Below are 26,609 nucleotides of genomic sequence, written 5' to 3'. Positions count from 1 at the left end.
ATCATCCCCAGATGAGGGATGGGGAAAAAAAAAGACAAGTAAAAAATGCATTTGAGTGAAGAGAGAATGGAAGGGAAAGAAAGGAAACACAAAGCTTGTTCCATGACAGGTATGAGTTGCTATGGTACATACAATAATGTTAAGGGCAGCCTCCAATAATCAAGTAAGTAGTCGACATGGGTGGTTAGCAGTGCTGAGACCTGGCTGCTCCATTGGAAGTTTGGAAACACTATTTATGGAACAACTTTATATATCTTAAAATGGTTTTACCATCTTATATTAAATGAACTTTTGACAGGCGTGCATTTTGTCCAGTGAGCACATACTATGTGGATTTTATATGCGCATCTGTAGTGTGAATCCACTGGCACAGTGTGTGTAAATTCCAGATGTGGTGAGAGTTTCTCTTGTACAGGTCATCAGATAAAGCAACTCCTGACAGAAACTGTAAGGGAACCAGCAAAATGTTTGACCCAAAGATGGATGTTGTATGGTTTATGTTAAATATATATTCTTTTATCACTGAAGAAAGCATTACAAAGTGACCATTGTAATGTATTTTATTGTATATGAAACACAAAAGGTCGATGTTTAAATAAAACTCTTTGACTGCAGAGTTTAGAAAGCTTAAGTTTTTTTTTGTTCACTTTGAGAAAATCCAAGCTTACAAACAGACTAAGTCAAGCATGTTCACACACTCCTATAATCCTAGTTCTTAGAGACAACAGGAAGATTGTAAATTGAAGGTCACTGTCTTAGTTACTTCTCTGTTGCAGTGAAAAGCACCATGACCAAGGCATCTTATAAAAGAATGTGGTTAATTGGGCTCACAGTTTCAGATGGTGGAAGAAAAGCAGGACACCAGCAGGAAAATCTGAGAACTCTTTTCTTCATCCACAAGTAGGAGGCAGGAAGAACTGAATATGGCACAGGGCTTTTGAAACCTCACAGTCCTATATCTTAGTAACTGTTCTATTGCTGTGTGAAATGACACCATGACCAAGGTAGCTCCTGTAAGTGGAAACATTTAACTGGGGGCTTGCTTACAGTCTTGGTGGCTTAGACAATTGTCAACATGTGAAAAGAATGGCAGCATGCCGGCAGAGATGGTTCTGAAGAAGTAGCAGAGTTGCTTATTTTTTTCATTTATTTATTTTATATAACCAAGTTCATTTAAATGAAAACAAACATTTATACACAGTATTTGGGAATTTGGGCGTCATTCTTTCCAAACTACTTCCTACTGGCAAGGGGCGCTGTCATGGGGGATTTGAAGAAGATGCAGAAATCCTGGCTGTAGTCTGTAAGTTTTGAATGTAGGATCACCTCATACTCTGTTTCAGGTGGTCTGGCTTGATGAAACCACATTAGTCTGGAAGGAATCCACATCTTTTTATTTTCTGTGGAAACAAAAATAGAAATCCTTTTCCCCAGTAACTTGTCCTTAGACTTAAATTTTGGAGTCAAAGCATTTTTTTAATTTAATTTATTATTTTACATATCAATCCCAGTTCCCTCTCCCTCCCTCCCTCCTTCCCTTCCTTCCTCTCTTCCTCACTTTCTCCCTCCCTCTTCCTTCCCTTTTCTCTCTCTGCCCTCTCAATGCCCTCTAACCATCCTCTTCTCCCATACCCCCACCCCAATTCCATATGTAGGGGAATGCCATCCAGTTGGAGCCATGTAGGTCTGACAGGTCATGTGAAGTAGGGACTAGGGCTTCTCTCCTGCCTCTAGATTAAGGTAGTTATCCCAGTCAAAAAACTGGTGTTTCTATGTGAAATAAAAAATTTTATTTTAAAAATATATTCATGAATCTATATAAGTATCTCATATGATATCAATGCATGAATCTATATTTAAAAAGACAGTGGAAGGACAAAAGCCACATGGCAACATACTCTGAAGGGTTGTAAACATCACTTCCTAACAGATGTTTTCCATTGATTCAACCATTGTCTACTTTACTAAGTATTGTATACTGATTTTATGTTTTGTTTATGAAAGAAGATGAAGCAGAGATGGTTACTCTTATATCCTGTAATTACACACTCACATTGCTCAAAAGTAATGCCCAATTCAATTTCATGAGCTTTCACCTGTCCCATTATCACTTCAATTAGTCTAAGTATAAGGGAAACTAAATGTCTTATCATGTCAGGCTCTTGTATCAGGCTATGAACAAACTACGACAGCAAGAATCTGGGTCCCTAGGATTCACAGAGCAGGAGAACGACATTTAGTATGTGATTACTACAGGCCAGAATTAGCACTTAAATAATGAATTCGATTTCTTGACTTGTAAATTTTAGGTCAGATATGAAACAATTTTGCATGTTTTTATGCCCAATGAAATTAATAGTATTTTGGGAATCAAAATTGCTAATACAAAGTAAAATACTGCTCCAGGGAGAGAAAGAAGAAAGTGGGTTTAAACAGAGATTTAAGGATGTCAAGTTTACAAAAGTTTCAATATAAAACTTGATTGTAGATAAATACTAGTCATTAGTTCTTTTCAATTTGCTGAATCAAGAAATAAAATGGGAATGAAGAAGTAGATGTACATGTTGTAAAATTCTAATTAACAGAATAGAGGGAAGCAGTGCATTCAGTACAAAGCTTTGCTTTCTGTCTGGAGCAGAAACACTGAATGTCCCCATTGCCACTAGGGAACCATTCCAGTCATGATCACACTGCTGTGCTAGAGAATGAGTTCTTATGCTGTTCCTTTACACTGATGCAAAATATAACTGAACAGGTGAAAACCACTGGTTGAATACACCGACAGGAAATTCATTAGTTAGGTCTCACTCTCTATTCCTATCAGTATGCAAGACCAAGAACATGAACACCAGTCTGAAGATACTTGAACTCCCTACCTCAGAAAGAGGTATCTCAAAGTAGTTACATCATGGCAGCTCTCTCAATGCAGCCCATGGAAAACAGTCAATATCTTATATGTTAAGAATAAAATGACAGGCATGGTGGTTCACACCCTTAATTCCAGCACTCTATGGGCAAAATCAGGAATATCTCCAAAGTCAAGGCCAGCCTGGTCATCACAGCAAGTACAAGGGACTACACACACAGACCCTATCTCTAAGAAGCAAGCAAACAAAATTAATCAATGTATAAATAGTTAAACTGAGAAAAGAGGAAATATATAAAAAGCCAGTCAGACTGACAGGAAGGGAATACGGCTCTTTGCCTACTGTGTGAGCTGAGAACCTAAGCTGTCACCAGAATGTACTGTAGAAAGATAATATTCCAGCTGTCAATTAATCACCATACATTGAGCATCAGAATAGGAATGCCTGTACCTACTTTTGCTCTCTCTCTCTCTCTGTCTCTCTCTCTCTGTCTCTCCCATCTCTTTCACCTATCACACACAGCATACACAAGCACACTTGTTTTTGAAGTGTTAAAACTCGTCAGTGAACTAAGTTAAAAAAAAAAAACTGAAGTTCATCTTTAGGCAATATTCTGGCTTCTTTAAACCATATGTAAGTTTTTAAAGTCTCTTATTCTTCATTTTTGGTCATTCATATCTAACTGCAAAAAGTAGGGTACATATTTCGTAAGATAACCAAATCACAAAAACTACAAATGCTTTACATCTTTTTATATAATTTATGTCTGCAGATAGATGCATTGTTGTTCACTACTCCCATGTCTGATGAACACATGCATGTCTGGTGTACTTGGAGGCAGAAGTGGCCACTGGATTCCTTAGATCTGGAGTGCTTTAAACCCCAATATGAATACTGAACTCTGGTTTGACGTAGCAGCCAGTCTTAACTACTGAGCCACCATCTCTCCAGCCATAGACATTTCCCCCTTGAACCACTGAATTATTGGTACAGTAAAAAAGACTACATTATGGAATCATGTTTATGGAAACCTGGCTGGGTTTTTGGTTATTTATTTTGTTTTGTTGTTTTGTATAATTGATGCCAAACAAGATTATTTATTCAATAGAAATTTATTTGATTAAATATACAATATCTCTACATTTGTCTAAAACCATAATGAACACATTCCTGGTAAAGATACAAAGCATTCCCAGTTTAAGATAGACCAATAATAAAATTACATTTATAAAACTACCATAATTATGAATAGGTAGTCCACCTGAAAAATACTATACAGAATTAAATAAAATGGAAAAAATTACCAATAAGATTCAGAGTTAAATCATCCTTATTTACAAAATGCTATTCTGTTACCATTTGATTTGAGGAGCAATATCATCACATAGGAACAGCAGTTACCTAAACTTCATCTAAAAAGAAAATGGATGCCGAGGAATTGGTCAGGTCTCCTCTGTCTCCAGATGTTCCAGTGCAGGCTGGAGGTTCTGGTGCAGGTTGACTGGAAGTAGGATTCAAGTCAGGAGAGAACTCATTTCTACTTTGAGATGTAAGAGTGGTGGAAGAACTAGAATCTTGGGGGAAGATAAGATGGAAATCCCCTTCATTTGCACACATTTCTCCCTGTTCCAAGAGACAGGAAAAAGACAGTGGGAGTTGAAACCCTGTACTGCACCCTTGTTAAACCACTAGTTCCAGCCCTTATTCTGGTATCCAAACATTCATACCACAATATTTGATCTGCCAAATAAATCTTGACATTACATAATGGACATTTTAGCTACAAAGGACTAATAATAACATCACAAAAAATTTCAAGGGTGTTTGTCACTGGCAGCTATGAAAGATCTCAATACAGTGCAGACTTACTGGAAATAAGCTTTTCAATACATTAAAACTTTGAAACTTAATATTCAGGTCATTGATCTCGACCTGATATCCTATTTGAAGCATTTCTGTCATGCCAAGGACAACCTTAAATCCCTCCACCACCAAAAAAAAAGCCTCATGGCATGCTCATAGAAACTTAAGACTAAAGGTGAGGGCACAGAGCAGACAACTAGGACAACTAAGCTAGTTCTTGTCTGGTATTGAAAATATGATTTTCTGTGTGGAAACATGTGATTCCAAAGGGGGAAATTATGCTGTAAAATCAATAAATTACTTTTATTTTAAAATGTAAGGGTTGGAAAGAATTTCAAAAAATTCAATAAATGACTAAATATGATCTTAGATTTTGATTAGGATCATGTGGGAACCACTACTTAGGAGACATACTTAATACTTTAAAACAATTTAGCCAGTAATCATAAGACAAACATCTAAGTAATTATTTTAAATATTTTTTTATTTTAAATATTTTAAATATACTCTTATATTACATGAAGTACACATATACTTAACATTAAAAATGCTTGTAACTGAACATTGGTGGCACAGGCCTTTAATCCCAGTATTTGGGAAGCACAAACTAGCTTTCCAGTTAAGGCTCCAAAGCTATAGGGAAACCCAGCCTTGGGGAGAAAAACAAAGCAAAACAAAAACCTGATTATACATTCAATGATCTTTTAACCTATCATATTACAGTTAAAATTCAAATTCAAATTTGCCTAATATTGATCAAGGTGAAGCTTTTACTTCCTTTGATGCTGGACAGTAACCTGTGAGCCATATAAACCCTGTCCCTCTCAAGTTGGTTCTGGCTAGTGTTTCTCCCTGTAAAAGGAACCTAACTTGATGGAAAGCACAGATAAGCACTGACACAAACACAGACCTTTAAAGAAAGCCTACATGGCATTGGAGGAAACTGCAGGCCTTCAAAATCCCTTATTGGGACATATTGTTGAGGATCTGCACATGTGTTTCCTGGTGGAGGAGTTGGTGGGATCTGTCCTCTAGGATCACCTGGTAAGGCAGGGCCTCCAGGGCCTCTAACCTTGGGAACAAGTGGAGGAATCAAACCATGGCCAGCTGGTTGGCATTCAGCAGGGACATAGTTGGGCACACTTGCCTTCTGTAACAGAGAAACAATCAGCAGTAAGTAAAGACATTTCATTAACAGCTCCTTTCCTGGGTGTGTGAGGCATAGAAGAAAGCAGTCCATTACATTCTAGTAAGGCTGGGGATAGGCTCAGTATCCCACAAAGGTGCAGGAGCTGCTTATTTGTTATTCTAAGTAGTTTTACTGACTTCACTCTCTCCACACCTCTTCCATATTGTAGTTGAAGTTCTAGCTAAGGCATTAAGACAACAAAAGAAGATCCACGGAATACAAATTGAAAGTAACAAATCAAACTTTCACTATTTGCAGATGATATGACAGGTTACATCAGGGAATACCTACCACTGATAGACACCTTTACCAAAGTGTCAGGATACAAAATTAACTAAACATATAAAAAAAATTAATCACTAACCCTACTATATACATATGATAAAGGGGCTGAGAAAGGAATCACAGAAACATCTCTTTTTTTTCTTTTTGCATTATCCAAGAAAACATAAAATAGCTTGGGGTAATGTTAACCAAACAAGTGAATAACTTATTTAATAAGAATTTTGAGTCTTTAAAGAAAAAAAATTAAAGAAGATACCAGAAAATGGGAATATCTCTCTGCTTTTGGATAGGTAGGATCAACATAGTAAAAATAGTAGTCTTTCCAAAAGTAATCAACAGATTCAATGCAATCCCTATCATAAACCCCAGCACAATTCTTCACAACCTTGAAACAACAATAGTCAGCTTCCTATGGAAAAACAGTAGACCCAGGGTAGGCTAGACAACGTTGTATAATAAAGGAACTTCTTTCTGGAGGCATCACTTTCCCTTTCTTCAAGCTCTACTGTAGAGCTATAGTCCTGAAAACAGTTTGGAACTGTCACAAAAATAGATAGGAAGACCAATGGAATCAAATTTAAAACACTGATATTAACTCATACATCTACCAATACCTGATTTTTGACAAAGCAGCTAAAGTTATGCAATGGAATATAAAAAGCATTTTCAACAAATTGTGCTGGCATAACTGGAGGCTGACCTGTAGAAGACTCCAGATCACCATGCATAATACTTAAGTCTAAATATATCAAAGAAAGACCTCACCATAAATCCAGCCACATTGAACCTCCCAGAAGAGAAAGGGGGAGGTATCCATGAAAAAATTGGTACAGGAGCCTGCTTCCTGAACATAACTCCAGTACCACAGACTCTGAGATCAACAATTAATAAATGAAATCTCTTGAAATTGAAAAGCTTCCTTAAGACAAAGGACACAGTCAACAAGACAAAATGGCAGCCCATACAATGGGAAAAGATCTTCAACAACCCCACATCTGACAGAGGGCTGATTTCCACAATGACAAAGAACTCAAGAAGCTAGGTACCAAAACACCAAATATTCTAATTAAAAAGTATGGTACAGAACTAAATAGAGACACCTAAGAATGTGTTCAAAATCCTCAGACACCAGGGAAATGCAAATCAAAAAACTCTGAGATATCATCTTACTCCTGTCAGAATAGCTAAAAACAAAAACACAAATGACAGTTTATGTTGGAGAGGATATGGAGACTGTAGTAAATTCTTCCACTGCTGGTGGGAGTGCAAACTCGTACAGACATTTTGGAAATCAGTATGGTGGTTCCTCAGAAAAATGGGAATCAGTGTACCTCAAGTTTCAGTAATTCCATTCTTAGGCATATACCCAAAATATGCACACTCATACAACAAGGACATCTGTTCAACTATGTTCATTGAAGCATTATTTGCTCAACTGAAGAATGGATGGAGAAAATGTGGTACATTTAAAGAATGAAATACTATTCAGAGGGAATAAACAATGTAATCTGGAAATTTGCTGGCAAATGGAAGGAACTAGATGGAACCATCCTGAATGAGGTAACCCGGTCACAAAATGACAAACATGGTATGTACTCACTCATATATGGCTTTTGGACAGAGCGAAGGATGACCAGCCGACAATCCACAATGCCAGAGAAGCTAGGAGACAAGGCGGACCCTCAGAGAGACATACATGTTGCCGTGAAGGAGAAATGGGCAAGATCTCCCTAGAAAATTGGGAGAATTGTGGATGGTGGGAGTTAGGGAGAAAATGATGAGAGAGGTAGGCATGATGGAACAGGAAGATTGAGTTAGGGAAAGAATAGGGGAGAGCAAGAAAGGAGACATTATAATAGAGGGAGCCATAACAAGTTTTAAGAGAAATCTGGCACTAGGGAAATGCCAAGAGATCTATAAGAATGACCCCAACTCACAATGTGAGCAACACTGGAAAGGCTACCATAAATGACTTACCTTGATAATGAGATTGATAACTAACTTATATGCCATCATAGAACCCTCATCTAGTAGCTGTTGGAAACAGAAGCAGTACCCACAGCTAAACACTGAGCCAAACTCCTAGAATGCAGTTGCAGAGAGGGAGGGATGTTGAGACATGGAGTGAAGGTCAGGGTACAGAAACTCACAGAGGCAGCCTACCTGAACAAGGGGAAACTCATGTACCCAAAACTGATAACTGGGTAATCAGCATTGGACGGACTTAGACCTCTAGAATGTGGGTCTCAGGTAGAATGCCCCGTAAGTCTAAGGGGCTTCTGTCAGTGGAACCAGGATGTATCCCTGGTGCACAAAAGGTCTTTGGGTCCCCATTCTCCATGGAAAAATATTCACCTAGCCTAGAGCCAGGAGGGAGAGCCTAGTCCCTACTTCAAATAATTTGACAGATTTAGATGATCCCACCTGGAAGGTATCACCCTCCCAGGGTTACAGGAATAGGATGGGAAGGGTCCCAAGGGGGCATAGGAGAGAGAAGGAACAGGGATCAGTATCTAAAACAAGAAAAAATAATAAATATAACTAAAAAAAGATTCAAATAAGATTTCAAGGGAGAAAATCTGAAATCGTGTACAGCACCTAAACAAGTTTGAATTTCATGTAAATGTTGTACTTCTTTTAGGGCGATATATTGGGCTTCTTTTTCTGTTTTTTATCTTAATTTTTTTTTCATTAACAGGAATGGCTGTTTTCCTACATGTATGTCTTCATACTATATACATTCAGTTTTCTGGAAGGATACAATAAGCCTTCAGATCCCTTGAACTAGGAGGTAAGAAGGTGCTGGGAATTAAACCCAAGTTCTTTAGGAGAACAGCCAAGGCTCTTAACCTGTAAGCCATTTAGCAAGCCTATGTGTATTTTTGAGACAAGATCTGCTCATAAGGCCCACACTGGCTTTTAATTTACCATCTTTCTGATGTAGCCTGCCAAAATGCATGGATTACATGGACCATCAAAATTTGTCTTGTGATCTGTACTATTTCGCAGAAGGTTACAAGCCAACAATGAGAATGTTAACTCTAAGTACAGGTATATTATATTAATATCATAATATCACAAAGTAGAAGAGCTCTCACTTGTTCTAATAAAACAGAGAAACTAGTTGTGGATTCTTGAGTAGAATTCAGTTTCCAATACTTACCCCAGGGTCTGTTTTGGTGGCATTCTTCTTGTATTCCAACGTGGAGGATGCTGGCCTATCTAGACAGGAAAATTAAATCAGGAGAACTTCATGAGTTCTCACTTTATCCCATGACTGTTTCCAGATCCAAGTGACCCTGACATGTTCCACTCCCCCTGGCCAGTACAGAGAACAACTGGACACAAATACAATAGTATTCCTCATTAGGGTCCCCAAAGCACCATGAGAACCTTGGAAATTTCAATAGGACAAAAACAACATTCTTTTGCAGTGTGCTGGTGACCTTTCCAACAGGCTCTTAGGTAATCGTACTGAGGTAGCCTAAGTGAAGAACTCAGGTTGAAGCATCTGCTTCCTCTGTCTATGTGTGACACCCCTTAACATATATTTTTGTTAAAAAGTACCCTTATAGATAACAAATACACAATGAAAATTTAAATGGTTTCATTTTATATTTAATGTGATTTTCTGTCATACCTACAGTAGATACACATCTTTCCCACCTTCAGAGGGTAGTGAGTGATAATTGAAGAGGTCCTGGGAGATTCATTCAACTAAATGAAAAATGATTAAATAAGCTAACTAATAAAGAACATGAAACCAAAAAATTTTACTGGTTGTCTTACACAAATCAACTGACATTTTCCTGGCTAAAATCTTTCACTACTACACTGGATATAAATAAATGTTTTAATAAGTTGAGAAGTAAAAAAAAAATCAAAAAAAAGTTGAGAAGTTTGCTATTGAAAAGAGTAAAGTTTGTATTACAACCCTTGAAGGAAACCCTTCAAATGGCAAAAAAACTAACCTTAACACTTTCATTAGATGACATACATGAAACATGACACAACAAGAAAGGGCTAGAGAAATGTGTTTACAGGGTAATGTTATGGGCTGCTCTTCCTTAGGACTTATGCTTAATAGCAAGCCACTACACAGCAGCACACAACTATCTGTAACTCCACTTCCTGGGGCACTGATGCCCTGTTATGGCATTCTGTGGAATCAAACACACATGTAATACACAGAAATCAGATGGTAGAGATGACAGATTAATGAGATACCTACCAAAGAAAGGTGCTAATGGGGAATACAACCAGGCCAAAGGAGAGAAGTGACTTATAGTGACCTGCAATGTGGATGTTGTCAAGGAAAAGAATATAAAACTATGACAACTGAAATGGTACTTGTCTATTACTTGAAATCATGATTTACTGTGTAGAAACTTGAGTAACCAAAGGGGACATTACAATGTAAAACCAAAAATTATTTTTATTTAAAAATGTAAGTGTATAAAAAAATTTCAAGGACTTCAAAAATAATTATGTTGGAGAGGATGTGGAGGAAGGGGAACACTCATCCACTGCTGGTGGGAGTGCACACTTGTACAGCCATTTTGGAGATGACTATGGTGGTTCCTCAGGAAAATGGGAATCAGTCTACCACAGATCCGGCAATGCCACTCTTAGGCATATACCCAAATGATTTACATCCATGAAACAAAGACATGTGCTCAACTATGTTCATAGCAGCATTATTTGCAATAGCAAGAACTTGGAAGCAATCTAGATGCCCCTCAACTGAAGAATGGATAGAGAAGATGTGGCACATTTACACAATGGAATACTACTTTACAGAAAAAAAAAAAAAAACAATGGAATCTTGAAATTCACAGGCAAGTGAATGGAACTTGAAGAAAAAATCCTGAATGAGGTAACCCAGTCACAAAAAGAGGAACATGATATGAACTCACTCATATATGGAATTTAGACATACAGTAAAGAATCACCAGGCTATAATACACACCTCCAGAGAAACTAGGATACAAGGAGGATTCTAAGAGATTCACTTAAGGTCCGTCAGAGAAGGGGAAAGGGACAATGTCTCTGAGCATTTTGGAAGTGGGGGGACAACAGTGAGTGTAGAGGGAGCTAGGAGAAAGAGAAGGGGAGGACAGGAAAACACGTGGGACTTGGAAGATTGAGTCAGAGGAGCAATAGACAAGAGAGGAGAGAGAGAGAGAGACAGAGAGAGAGAGACAGAGAGAGAGAGAGAATCATAAAAGAGGGAGCCATTAAAGGGTTGAAGAGAAAACTGACTCTAGAGAAATATCCAGTGACCTACAAGACTGACCTCAACTAACAATTTGAGCAACAATGGAAAGGCTACCATAAATGCCATTTCATGATAAGGAGATCAACGACTAACTTATCCTCCATCATGGAGCCCTCATCTAGTAGCTGATGGAAACAGAAGCAGACACCCACATTTAAACACTAAGTTGAACTGGAATCTAATGCAGAGAGGGAGGACAAAACCAGACTTCAGAAACACACAGAGACAGCTGACCTGAACAAGGAGGAGCTAATGGGCCCCAGACTGATAGCTAGGAATCCATCATGGGACTGAATCAGACAGCCTGAACATGGGTCTCAGTTGGAAGGCCTGGGCAATCTAAAGGACCTTGGTCAGAGGAACCAGGATGTATACCTGGTGCACAAATGGACTTTGGGAGCATATTCCTTTAATCTGGAGGCAGAAGGGGAAGCCTATTCCCTACTCTAAATGACTTGACAGATTTAGGTGACCCTTCCTGGAATGCATCACCCTACATGTGGAGTGGGGTGGTGGGAGTGGAGGGTGGTCTGAGGAGATGGGAGAATGGGAAAGAGGGAAAGAGCAAGTGAGGGAGAGGGAACTGGGGTTGATATGTAAAATAAATAAAGAAAGAAAGAAACAAATAAAAATTGTATATCTCCCTCTTTAAAAAAATTAAAATATAATCATGTGGGAACTGCTATTCAGGAGTAATACTTGAAACCACTTTTAAATAACTTTTAGAAAACATATAACTAATTATTCAAATAATGGCCCCAATGCATTTCTATGAAATGAAACACACATAATTAAAATCTAAAAACGACTTGCATCTGAGCATTGTTGATACAGGCATTTAATCCCAACACTTGGGAAGCAGAGAGATGTGGATTTCTGTGAGTTCACAGCTAGTCTGTTCTACTGAGTTCCAGGGCAGGCTTCCAACATATACAAAACTTTGCCTTGGGGAGAATAAAACAATCAAACAAAAATACCCCACAAACAGCCTGTACATTTACTGATCTTCTGGCCTATCACAGCACAGTTCAAATTCAATGTTCCCTATGGTGGATCAAGGTGAAACCTTGAATTACTTTGTTGATGGAATGTATCTTTGAACCATGAAAACTGTTTCCCCCTCAAGTTGGTTCTGGCCAGTATTTCTCCCAGTAATAGAAACCAAACTTGAATAAAAGAACAGATAAACATTGACACATGCAGGGACCTTTAAAAATGCCTACCTGGCACTGGAGAGAAAGGTGGGCCTGCAAAGTCCCTGGGTGTGATATACTGTCCGGAATCTCCACAGATGTTTCCAGGAGGAGGTGGAGGCAGGATTGGGCCTCTTGGATTCCCTGGAAAGGCAGGGCCTCTAGGACTTCTGACCAAAGGATCCAGTGGAGGAATCACGTCATGACCAACCGCATTGCATTCAGGAGGACTAGAGTTAGGCAAAGGTGCCTTCTGTAACAGAGTCACAATCAACAGTAAGTGAAGCTTCTTGATTCATAGCTCCTTTCCTGTGAGTGTAGGAATTATAGAAAGCCTGGGAACAGGCTGAATTTTCCTCATGTGTGTGAGAGCCACTTATTCACAGTCAGAAGTAGTTTTACTATCTCAACAGAAAGCTTTATGGATGGAACTAATCATCTACCTAGCTCCACCACAAACACAAGTACAGTAAAAGCAGATCAAAACAGACACGTTTAAAAACAGATATACACCAGGATATGGTGGCACAGGCCATAAATCTCAGAATTTGTCTATTAGAGAAAGGTGAATATCTGTCAGAATGAGGGTGCCTGGTCAATAGAGTGGGTTCCAGGACTGACTCAAGATCTACTGGGATATCCTATCTCTAGGAAAAAACAACAAACAACAACAACAAAACCCCCCAAAACATAGAACTTTTATCAAACATAGATGCAAAAGGAAAATGTTTAACATGTTGGTGATTCCAAAATGATCCAAATTAATTTTATATTTGAAAAATGAAATACATGTTTAGATTCAAATAAGATTCAAGGAAGAAAATCTGAAATAGTAGACAGCACATATACAAGCTTTGAAGTTCTTCTAAAACTTGTACTTCTTTAAGTAGGAGATATCAAGTTTTTTTCTCTTGCTTTTTTTTTTTGTATATTTTTAATGCCAAAGAAATGGGTGTCTTGCTTGCATGTATATCTGCATACTCCACAAATTCATTGTTAAATTTTTGATTGTGAGCCTTGCCTTTAATGGCTGAGCAATCTCTCCAGCCCTATAAACTCATTGTGAAAGAATGATAGGGTAGGGATTCAGATCCCTTGAATTGGAGGTAAGGATTGTCTGCCTGAAATCATGTGCTGGGATTCAAACACAGCTCCTATGGGAGAGCAGCCAGTGCTATTAAACTCTTAGCCATTTCTCCAGCTCAGTAGTTTTTTGATTCACAATCTATGCATATTGGCTACACTGGCTTTGAATGTACCATACTCCTGCCTCATGATGTGGGAGTTGGAAAAAACTCGAATCTTGTGGTGAGGTAAGATGGAAATGCCCTGGGTTCAGTCACATTTCTAAAGTTCCAAGAGATGGGTAAAGGACAGCTTAAGTTCAAAGCCCAAATACAAAACCAAAATCTTCAGCACTTGTACTGATATCCCATCACTCAGACATTACTTGATCTAAGAAATAAATCTTGACATTGAAAAAAAAAACCTTCTTAGCTACATAGGACTAATAAGAAAGAATGTCTCCAGCAATTTTAGGTATATTTTCCCTATTTTGGCAGCTATGCAAGATCTCAATACATTGGAGACTTACTGTAAAATAGATTTTCAATGGAGTAAATCTCAAAGACTTAACATTCCCATTATGATCCTGACCTGATATCCTACAAGATACATTTCCTGTGTTGCCAATGAAATAAATTCCCTCCAAAATTCTCATATCATTCTCCTAGAAGGTTAAGAGTAGTTGCCATGGCAAAGTACAGACACAAAGGACAACTGAGATGGTTCTAGTCTAGTACTTGAACACTTGATTTACCGTATAGGAACATGTGAAGCAAAAGAGAAAATTATGCTGTATAAACAACAAATAACTGTTATTTTCAATTGTAAAGGCTGGAAAGAAGTTGAGGAATTCAACAAATTCAGTGAGGTCCATGACTGGCACCATATCTAATGGGAACACTATCTCTAGTTAAAAAAAAAAAAAGAGAGAGAGAAAAAAAAAGAAAAGAAAAGAAAACAGACACGTTTTAATCGAACACACACACACACACACACACACACACACACAGGAAAATGATTGATATGTGGACATTTATAAAATGACAAAGTCATTTGAAAAGTAAAATACATACATATTAATATTCAAATAAGATTCCAAGGAAGAAAATATGAAATAGTGTAAAGCAAGTAAACAAGCTTGGAAGTTCATGTAAAAGTTGAACTTCTTGAATGGGAGATATCTGGTTTCTTTTTCTTGTTGGATTATTTTAGTGTTTTTTTTTTCATTTCACAGATATGGTATATTTGCCTGTATGTATGTCTGCATACTATAGTCATTCAGTGTTCTGTAAGGATAGAATATGCAAATCCCTTGGAGGTAAGATGGATTGTGAGCCACCACTCCAAGCTTGGAAATTAAACCTAGGTCCTGTATAAAAGGAGACATTGCATTTAACTGGAATGCCTTTTCTCAAGTCTGTGTGGTTTAATGAGGCATATTCTGCATATATAGCCCACACTGGATTATATATTCCCATCCTACTGCCTCACTCTGGAAACTGCTGGGATCACATGTACCATCAAACAAAGGCTAGTGAGCTAAACAATTTCACATAAGGTTACAGACCAACAAAGAAAGTTAATGCTAAGTGCAAGTATATTTAACTCAAGCCTTGCTCTAAAATAAACAAGAAACTAGGTGTGCATCCACGGGAAGAATTCAATGTTCAGTACTTACATTAGGATGATGTTTGTTGGCATTCTTCCCAGAATACAATGTGCAGGATAAATACATATATAATAGGTAAAATACATATATAATAGGATCCCAAAAAGATTTCAAGAAAGAAAATCTGAAAGAGGGTACTGAAAGTAAACAAGCTTGGAATTCATCTAAAAGTGTACTACTTGAAGTGTTCGATATCAGGTTTATTTCTCTTGTTTGCTTATTTTAGGATATTTTTTATTTCAGAGACATGGGAATTTGCCTGCATGTATTTCAACATATTGAATCCATTCAATATTCTGGAAATATATGATAGGGCATCATATCCCATGAACAGGAATTAAGAAGGATGGTCATCAACCTCACAGGAGTGGGGAGTTAAACCCATGTCCTGTAGGAGAGCCAGCCAGTGGTCTTAAAAGTGTAAGCCATTTCTCTACTCTAGGTTAATTTTTTGAGGCAAATTGTCTTAAATAACCCAGACTGGCTTGAAATTCCCCTCCTCCTGGGTCAGCCAGCAAATTGCAAGGAACGCATGGACCATCAAATTCTGGCTTGTATTCTGTAAAATGTCACAGAAAGTTACAAGCCAACAATGAAAGTGTTACAGATAATTGAAAGTATATTTAATTAATATCACATATGAAACAACTCTAACCTTGTTCTAATAAAATAAGAAACCAGTTGTTGATCTATAGGTAGAATACAATTTCTAATACTTACCACAGGGTCATGTTTGGTGGCACTGCTACCAGATTCCAATGTGGAAGTGACTGGTGCATCTAGACCAAAAAATGAAACCAGTGAAACTCATGAATTCTCACATTATTCCCAGATCATTTCCAGATCAAAATGACAGTGACTTGTTCCACTCCCCTTGCTGGGACACAGAACAGGTCGACACGAAGCAGCCCCAGACTTAGACAAAATTCAAAATTACGGACATACTTTTGTAGTATGTGGCTGATGCATCCAAATGACACTTGGCAAACTTGACCAGTCACCTTAAATGACCAAATTCGGATACAGCATGGACTTCCCGTTTTCCAGGTGTGCCAACCTTTCCCTCAGTACATATGATATATTTCAGTTTATAGGTACCCTTATAGATAATGCAACAATTACACAATGAATATTGAAATTTCTGAATTTTATTATTTCTTAATATTAGTTACTATAATATCTATAGTAGATAAACATCATTCCCTACATTAGTGAATAGTTAGTGATAGCTGAAGACATCTTGAAGGAATCAATCGACTGTATATAAAAATATTAAATTAGATAATTAAGAACAAGAACACAAATTGTTTTACTGGTATTCTTTTACATATCCATTGATATTTGCCTGCCTAATGTCCTTGTGTGGTAAACAGGATCTATCTAAATGCCTTAAAAAGAATGATGGAAGCTATGGAAGAGTAAGTTTTATTATGACCAGATACAGGAAAACCTTCCTCTTGCATCAAAGCCAAACTTCAACACATACATTGGATTACAAGCCAAAAATATTAGACAAAATAAAGGTCTGGAAAAATGGCTTAAGTGGTGAACGGTATAGGAAATCATTACTATGCCATCAAAACTAACCTTACACATACACACACACACATTAACTGACGCACCTATATCTTTCACAGCATGAATAGTGTTGTCAAATGATGAAGGGAACAGTCTACTCTTCCTTAGGACCCGTGCTTGGTTCACAGAAACTACACAGCAGCTGACAGCCATCTGTATCTGCAATTCCAGGCTCTCTGAAGGCTTCTTTGGTCCTTCACATGCCTCACACATGAATGTGATACGCAGAAGAAGATAGAAGCATTGCCAAATTCATTGGATAACTGCCAAGGAGGGCTGCTAAGAGGGCGTACTACCAGCCCAAAGAGAAAACTGCCTTCCACCGAAGCTCTAGGTAGATGCTGGGAACAAAGCCCAAGTCCTCAGTTCTGCCAGATGAGCCAGTATTAACCAGTCACCTGGTTTAATATTAACACTGCCAAATAAGACTTTACTTCAATTAAAATTTGAGGGACTATACCTGCAGGTGCCTATAGGTTTGTCTGTAACCAGATGTTTCTACACATTCCTGGACTAATGAAATAGATAATAGTGGTGAAGATATCCCCAATACAGAGAATGCAGGCATAACAACTACGATTATATTAGACATAATAATCCAATTAAAAGATACTATCCATATTGAGATCAAAGGGAAATGCCTTACTCATAAGGTTAGTAATCATATCACACTTCCTTCCCAAAACTAATCTGAAATTCTAATTGCAATTGGCTTCCAACTGAGCAACAGCAGCAGTACAGAAGGAACAGCAGTTGCCTAAACAGCCAATGAGAAGAACTGACTGCCATGGCAAGTGCCAGGTCTCCTTGTGTTTCAGGAGGTGCCTGCAGGTGCAGTTTGCACGTTCGAGAGCTGGTTGTTGGGAAGGGGGAATCGAGTCTGGTGGGGGCTAATATATGCTTTCATACTGTGTGAGTGGGGCCACTGTGCCTCTTTGGGGAAGTTAAGATGGAATGCGACTCAGCACCTCCACGTTTCTCAGGATCCAAGATATAGGAGTAGGACAGTGAAGCTGAACCCCGTTATGTTAAACTTATGCAACCAAAAGCTCCAGGCCCTATTTTGGACCTGCACAACTCAACACCACAATACATGATCAAAGGAATAAATCTTGAGTGGAAATATGTACTTGTAAAGGTGTATTTGTCCTATCTAAAGAGCTATATGTGATCTCAGTGCATTGACGTCTTACTGTAAAAGACCTTCCCCATGGAGTAAACTTTCAGAATTCACATTCCTATCATGAGACCAAGCTGACATCCTAAACGTGAAATTCCCTGTAATGTCAGAGAAAGGACTTGCACCCTAAAAGAAGACATATCATTCACCTAGGAGCATACAACTAGAGGCCATGGCAGAGAGGAGACACCTGGGAGCACTGATTGGTTCTTCTTCTTCATGTTATAGACACATGGACACATGATTCACAGCAACAAAATATTAAATGTACTTTAGATTTTAAACATGGTTGGGTGGGAACAATGACTTTGGGGAAAAACTTTGAAGTCATTGACTCCGGAATTTTTCGCATAAACATTGAGTCATTACATGCTATATTGGCCTCAGTATATTCTCATCAATGAAGACACAGAAATTTAATCTGAAAACGGTTTTCAGCTGGGCATGTGTGGCCCAGGAATTTATTCTCCCCACCTAGGAATCAAATATATGTGGATATCTATGTTGTTAGGGAAGCCTGATGAACAGAAAATTGGGGGTCAGGCTCACCATATAGGGTGGAGAGAAAAAAAGAAAACAAAAAACGGTCAATAAAAACAGACACAACTTGGAAATTTACAGTTCTTCTGGCCTGCCAGGACACAATCCATTTTCAAAATTCCATAATGTGTATCAAGGTGAAGCCTTGACATCATAGAGTGTTGGACTGTAAACTGAGAGCCCTCATGACACTTTCCTTATCAAGTTGGTTCTGGGAACTGTTTCTAACAGAATCAAGAAACAAACTTTAAGTTAAGCACAGATCAACATTCAAAAACACTCAGACTTTTAAAACAAAACCTACCTGGCATTGGAGGAAACGGTTGTCCCACAAAGTCCCCTGGTGGGACATACCATCCAGGACCTCCACAGATGTTTCCTGGAGGAGGAGGTGGTGGGATCTGGCCTCTTGGATCAACTGTAAAGGCAGGTCCCTCAGGTCCTCTAAGCTCAGGACCAAGTGGAGGAGTCAATTTATGTCCAGCTGCATCATGTGCATCATGGCCAGAGGTGGGCAAACGTGTCTCCTGGAACAGAGTGACAATATGCTGTCAGTGAGGTAGTTTGCTTCACTATTCCTTTACAGGGAGTGTCAGGCACAGAAGAAAGCATTCCATGACATTCCAGCAAGCCCTGTAACAGCCCCAGTTTGCCACTTGTATGCTGGTGCCGCCTACTCGCTATCCTAACTAGGTTTACTAGTTCAGCACAAATCGTTAAACATGGCAGTGACACTCTCCCTAGCTCACCCTCAAACAAACACACAGTTCATGCTGATCTAGATAGACAGACGCTTTATGAAACAGACATGCACCAGGAGGGAGTTAGAGACAATGGCCTTGAATACATGAACTCCCGTTCAGATATTGCTATAGTTCTGTCAGTATGTGGCCACATGGTCAATACAGCGGGATCGAAGACTGGAAGCATCTCTAATGGAAAAACCTATCTGGAATCGAAAATAACGAAGGTTTTTATCATACACACACAAATAGGAAAACTCTTGAGTTGAGGATATTTTCACAATGAACAAAATCAAGGCTGTATGTTAAAAGTAAAATAGATACATATTAAGATTCCAGTAAGATTTGCAGGACGGAAGTCTGAAAAGGAGCATTGCAGTTGAACAAGTGTTGAATGTCATCTAAAAGTGTTAAAAGTTGAAGTGGGAGATATCAGTTTTTTTTATTTTTATTATTTTTCTCTTGCTTTTGTTAGCATTTTTTTTCATTTCACAGAAAGGCCATTTTTGACTCCATGTATGTCTGCATACTATTTTCATTCACTGTTCTTGAAGGGCAGAATAGGACATCAGATCCCTTGTTATGGAGTTAAGATGGGTGGTGAGCCACCACAGAGTTTCTGGGAATCAAAACCAGTTCCTTCAAAAGAGCAGTGAATGCTTTTAATAGTGTATGCCTTTTCAGTCCTACCAAGTTTTCAAGGCACATTCTGTCCATATAGCCCACGCAGGCTTTGAAAACACCATGCTCCTGCCTGAATCTGCAAAATGCTAGGAACACGTGGGCCCTCAATCCCTGGCCCGTGAACTGTATGATTTCACAGAAGGTTACAGGTCAACAATGAGTGGTAATGCTAGGTCTAAGTATACTTAATAAATATCACAACGCACAAGAGCTCAAGTCTTGTTCTAATGAAACCAAGAAACTCCTTGTGGATGTCAATTTCCACAACTTACCATGGGGTCGTTTTTGGTGGCACTCTTCCCGGACTCCAATGTTGAGTACACTGGCTCACCTAGAAGTTAAACCAGGAAAATTCATGAGTTCTCCCTTTATTTTCAGGAGGTTTCCCAATCCAAATACCACTGACATGTCCCATTCCCCTTGTCGGGATAGAATACAGGGCGACAGGAATACGATAGCAATGCTCATCACGGTGACAAAAGCAGCCTCAGACTTGGGAGAATTTCGATAGAACACATATGGTTTTGAAGTGTGCTATTGACATGTACAGCTGGCTCTTAGGCAATCTTGCCTTATTAGCCTTAAAGAACAACTAGAGATTCAGCATTCACGACCTGCCTGCATGGTATGATAACCTTTCCTTCAGGACTGCACAGGCACTGTTATGGTCGAGAATACTTACAAGTGCCTCAACAAACATATAATGAAAAGTTCAATTTCTTAATATTATTTTTTGTTTATGTCCATTGCATTTATAACTACAACAGAAACACACCTTTCCTGACTCAGTGCATAATGAGTGACAGTAGCAGGCAACCTGACAGATTAAATCTACTAAATATAAATGATGGAATAAGATAATTTATTAAGAACAAGAAAACAAATTATTTTACAGGTAGTCGTTTCAATATCCACTGGCATCGGCCGGCTTCATATCGTCGTAGGAAACAGGATGGCTATAAATGGACTGTAATCTATGAGATGATACCCATGGAACTCAGGAGAGTTTATATTATGGCCAGATAATGGAAGGCATTACTATGGCATCAAAACTAACCTTACACATGCACACACACATTAGCTGACACACCTATATCTTTCACAGCATGAATGGTGTGGTCAAATGGCTCCAGTGGTCAAGGGAGCAGTCCACTCTTCCTTAGGACCCGTGCTTGGTTCATAAAAACTACACAGCAGCTGACAGCCATCTGTATCTGCAATTCCAGATTCTCTGAAGGGTTCTTATGTCCTTCACATGCGTCACACATGAGCGTGATACACAGAAATAAGATGGAAGCATTGCCACAATCATGGGATAGCTGCCAAGGAGGGCTGCTAACAGGGCGTAATTACAGCCCAAAAGAGAAAAGTGCCTTGCACTGAAGCTCTATGAAGATGCTGGGAACAAAGCCCAAGACCTCACTTCTGCTGGATGAGCCAGTATTAACCAGTCACCTACTATTTTTTCCAGCCACAGACCCTGCCCTCTGGAAGCACAGAATAAAATGTACTCATTATGGAACCATGTTGATGGGACACTGGCTGGGTTTAATATTAACACTGCCAAATAAGACTTTACTTCAATTAAAATTTGAGGGACTATACCTGCAGGTACCTATACGTTTGTCTGCAACCAGATGTTTCTACACATTCCTGGACTAATGAAATAGATAGTAGTGGTCAGGATATCCCCAATACTGAGAATGCAGGCATAACAACTACGATTATATTAGACATAATAATCCAATTAAAAGATACTATCCATATTGAGATCAAAGGGAAATACCTTACTCATAAGGTTAGTAATCATATCACACTTCCCTTCCAAAAACTAATCTGAAATTCTAATTGCAAATGGCTTCCAACTGAGCAAAAGCAGCAGTACAGAAGGAACAGCAGTTGCCTAAACAGCCAATGAGAAGAACTGACTGCCATGGCAAGTGCCAGGTCTCCTTGTGTTTCAGGAGTTGCCTGCAGGTGCAGTTTGCACGTTTGAGAGCTGGTTGTTGGGAAGGGGGAATCGAGTCTGGTGGGGGGCTCATATATGCTTTCATACTGTGTGAGTGGGGCCACTGTGCCTCTTTGGGGAAGTTAAGATGGAATGCGACTCGGCACCTCCACGTTTCTCAGGATCCAAGATATAGGAGTAGGACAGTGAAGCTGAACCCCTTTACGTTAAACTTATGCAACCAAAAGCTCCAGGCCCTATTTTGGACCTGCACAACTCAACACCACAATACATGATCAAAGGAATAAATCTTGAGTGGAAATATGTTCTTGTAAAGGTGTATTTGTCCTATCTAAAGAGCTATATGTGATCTCAGTGCATTGACGTCTTACTTAAAAGACCTTGTCCATGGAGTAAACATTCAGAATTCACATTCCTATCATGAGACCAAGCTGACATCCTAAACGTGAAATTCCCTGTAATGTCAGAGAAAGGACTTGCACCCTAAAAGAAGACATATCATTCACCTAGGAGCATACAACTAGAGGCCATGGCAGAGAGGAGACACCTGGGAGCACTGATTGGTTCTTCTTCTTCATGTTATAGACACATGGACACATGATTCACAGCAACAAAATATTAAATGTACTTTAGATTTTAAACATGGTTGGGTGGGAACAATGACTTTGGGGAAAAACTTTGAAGTCATTGACTCCGGAATTTTTCGCATAAACATTGAGTCATTACATGCTATATTGGCCTCGGTATATTCTCATCAATGAAGACACAGAAATTTAATCTGAAAACGGTTTTCAGCTGGGCATGTGTGGCCCAGGAATTTATTCTCCGCACCTAGGAATCAAATATATGTGGATATGTATGATGTTAGGAAGGCCTGATGAACAGAAAATTGGTGGACAGGCTCACCATATAGTGTGGAGAGAAAAAAAGAAAAGAAAAAACAGTCAAAAAAAAACAGACACAACTTGGAAATTTACAATTCTTGTGGCCTGTCAGAACACAATTCAGTTTCAAAATTCCATAATGTGTATCAAGGTGAAGCCTTGACATCATAGACTGTTGGACTGTAAACTGAGAGCCCTCATGAACCTTTCCTTATCAAGTTGGTTCTGGGAACTGTTTTTAACAAAACCAAGAAACAAACTTTAGAGTTAAGCACAGATCAACATTAAAAATACTCAGAACTTTAAAACAAAACCTACCTGGCATTGGAGGAAACGGTGGTGCCACAACGTCACCTGGTGGGACATACCATCCAGGACCTCCACAGATGTTTCCTGGAGGAGGAGGTGGTGGGATCTGGCCTCTTGGATCAACTGTAAAGGCAGGTCCCTCAGGTCCTCTAAGCTCAGGACCAAGTGGAGGAGTCAATTCATGTCAAGAAGCATCGTGTGCATCATGGCCAGAGGTGGGCAAACGTGTCTCCTGGAACAGAGTGACAATATGCTGTCAGTGAGGTAGTTTGCTTCACTATACCTTTACAGGGAGTGTCAGGCACAGAAGAAAGCATTCCATGACATTCCAGCAAGCCATGTAACAGCCCCAGTTTGCCACTTGTGTGCTGGTGCCGCCTACTCGCTATCCTAACTAGGTTTACTAGTTCAGCACAAATCATTAAACATTGCAGTGACACTCTCCCTAGCTCACCCTCAAACAAACACACAGTTCATGCTGATCTAGATAGACAGACGCTTTATGTTACAAACATGCACCAGGAGAGAGTTAGAGACAATGCCCTTGAATACATGAACTCCCGTTCAGATATTGCTATAGTTCTGTCAGTATGTGGCCTCATGGTCAATACAGCGGGATCAAGACTGGAAGCATCTCTAATGGAAAAACCTATCTGGAATCTAAAAATAACGATGGTTTTTATCAGACACACACAAATAGGAAAACTCTTGAGTTGAGCATATTTCTACAATGAACAAAATCAAGGCTGTGTGTTAAAAGTAAAATAGATACATATTAAGATTCCAGTAAGATTTGCAGGACGGAAATCTGAAAAGGAGCATTGCAATTGAACAAGTGTTGAATGTCATCTAAAAGTGTTAAAAGTTGAAGTGGGAGATATCAGTTTTTTTTTATTTTTATTATTTTTCTCTTGCTTTTGTTAGCATTTTTTTTTTCATTTCACAGAAAGGCCATTTTTGACTCCATGTATGTCTGCATACTATTTTCATTCACTGTTCTTGAAGGGCAGAATAGGACATCAGATCCCTTGAAATGGAGTTAAGATGGGTGGTGAGCCACCACAGAGTTTCTGGGAATCAAAACCAGTTCCTTCAAAAGAGCAGTGCATACTTTTAATAGTGTATGCCTTTTCAGTCCTACCAGGTTTCCAAGGCACATTCTGTCCCTATAGCCCATGCAGGCTTTGGAAATACCATGCTCATGCCTGAATCTGCAAAATGCTAGGAATACGAGGGCCATCAATCCCTGGTCCATGATCTGTATGATTTCACAGAAGGTTACAGGTCAACAATGAGTGGTAATGCTAGGTCTAAGTATACTTAATAAATATCACAACGCACAAGAGCTCAAGTCTTGTTCTAATGAAACCAAGAAACTCCTTGTGGATGTCAATTTCCACAACTTACCATGGGGTCGTTTTTGGTGGCACTCTTCCCGGACTCCAATGTTGAGTACACTGGCTCACCTAGAAGTTAAACCAGGAAAATTCATGAGTTCTCCCTTTATTTTCAGGAGGTTTCCCAATCCAAATACCACTGACATGTCCCATTCCCCTTGTCGGGATAGAATACAGGGCGACAGGAATACGATAGCAATGCTCATCACGGTGACAAAAGCAGCCTCAGACTTGGGAGAATTTCGATAGAACACATATGGTTTTGAAGTGTGCTGTTGACATGTACAGCTGGCTCTTAGGCAATCTTGCCTTATTAGCCTTAAAGAACAACTAGAGATTCAGCATTCACGACCTGCCTGCATGGTATGATAACCTTTCCTTCAGGACTGCACAGGCACTGTTATGGTCGAGAATACTTACAAGTGCCTCAACAAACATATAATGAAAAGTTCAATTTCTTAATATTATTTTTTGTTTATGTCCATTGCATTTATAACTACAACAGAAACACACCTTTCCTGACTCAGTGCATAATGAGTGACAGTAGCAGGCAACCTGACAGATTAAATCTACTAAATATAAATGATGGAATAAGATAATTTATTAAGAACAAGAAAACAAATTATTTTACAGGTAGTCGTTTCAATATCCACTGGCATCGGCCGGCTTCATATCGTCGTAGGAAACAGGATGGCTATAAATGGACTGTAATCTATGAGATGATACCCATGGAACTCAGGAGAGTTTATATTATGGCCAGATAATGGAAGGCATTACTATGGCATCAAAACTAACCTTACACATGCACACACACATTAGCTGACACACCTATATCTTTCACAGCATAAATGTTGTGGTCAAATGGCTCCAGTGGTCAAGGGAGCAGTCCACTCTTCCTTAGGACCCGTGCTTGGTTCATAAAAACTACACAGCAGCTGACAGCCATCTGTATCTGCAATTCCAGATTCTCTGAAGGGTTCTTATGTCCTTCACATGCGTCACACATGAGCGTGATACACAGAAATAAGATGGAAGCATTGCCACAATCATGGGATAGCTGCCAAGGAGGGCTGCTAACAGGGCGTAATTACAGCCCAAAAGAGAAAAGTGCCTTGCACTGAAGCTCTATGAAGATGCTGGGAACAAAGCCCAAGACCTCACTTCTGCTGGATGAGCCAGTATTAACCAGTCACCTACTATTTTTTCCAGCCACAGACCCTGCCCTCTGGAAGCACAGAATAAAATGTACTCATTATGGAACCATGTTGATGGGACACTGGCTGGGTTTAATATTAACACTGCCAAATAAGACTTTACTTCAATTAAAATTTGAGGGACTATACCTGCAGGTACCTATACGTTTGTCTGCAACCAGATGTTTCTACACATTCCTGGACTAATGAAATAGATAGTAGTGGTCAGGATATCCCCAATACTGAGAATGCAGGCATAACAACTACGATTATATTAGACATAATAATCCAATTAAAAGATACTATCCATATTGAGATCAAAGGGAAATACCTTACTCATAAGGTTAGTAATCATATCACACTTCCCTTCCAAAAACTAATCTGAAATTCTAATTGCAAATGGCTTCCAACTGAGCAAAAGCAGCAGTACAGAAGGAACAGCAGTTGCCTAAACAGCCAATGAGAAGAACTGACTGCCATGGCAAGTGCCAGGTCTCCTTGTGTTTCAGGAGTTGCCTGCAGGTGCAGTTTGCACGTTTGAGAGCTGGTTGTTGGGAAGGGGGAATCGAGTCTGGTGGGGGCTCATATATGCTTTCATACTGTGTGAGTGGGGCCACTGTGCCTCTTTGGGGAAGTTAAGATGGAATGCGACTCGGCACCTCCACGTTTCTCAGGATCCAAGATATAGGAGTAGGACAGTGAAGCTGAACCCCTTTACGTTAA

General features: G+C 39.2%; 1 protein-coding gene across 1 annotated transcript in view; it reads right to left on the bottom strand.

Moving 5' to 3' along the window:
• Positions 1–4,268: 4,268 nt before the first annotated feature.
• Positions 4,269–26,609, bottom strand: part of LOC127214456 (melanoma inhibitory activity protein 2-like) — a 163,983-nt gene continuing 141,642 nt past the window's right edge. Inside the window, 5 exon segments of the mRNA XM_051174849.1 lie at positions 4,269–4,490; positions 5,803–5,880; positions 9,470–9,597; positions 12,706–12,928; positions 16,130–16,188. Of these exon segments, the coding sequence (XP_051030806.1) occupies positions 4,269–4,490; positions 5,803–5,880; positions 9,470–9,597; positions 12,706–12,928; positions 16,130–16,188 (710 nt within the window).

Source organism: Phodopus roborovskii, unplaced genomic scaffold (genome assembly GCF_943737965.1).
Source record: "Phodopus roborovskii unplaced genomic scaffold, PHOROB, whole genome shotgun sequence".
Lineage (NCBI taxonomy): Eukaryota > Metazoa > Chordata > Mammalia > Rodentia > Cricetidae > Phodopus > Phodopus roborovskii.
This window is presented reverse-complemented; position numbering and strand designations above follow the sequence as displayed.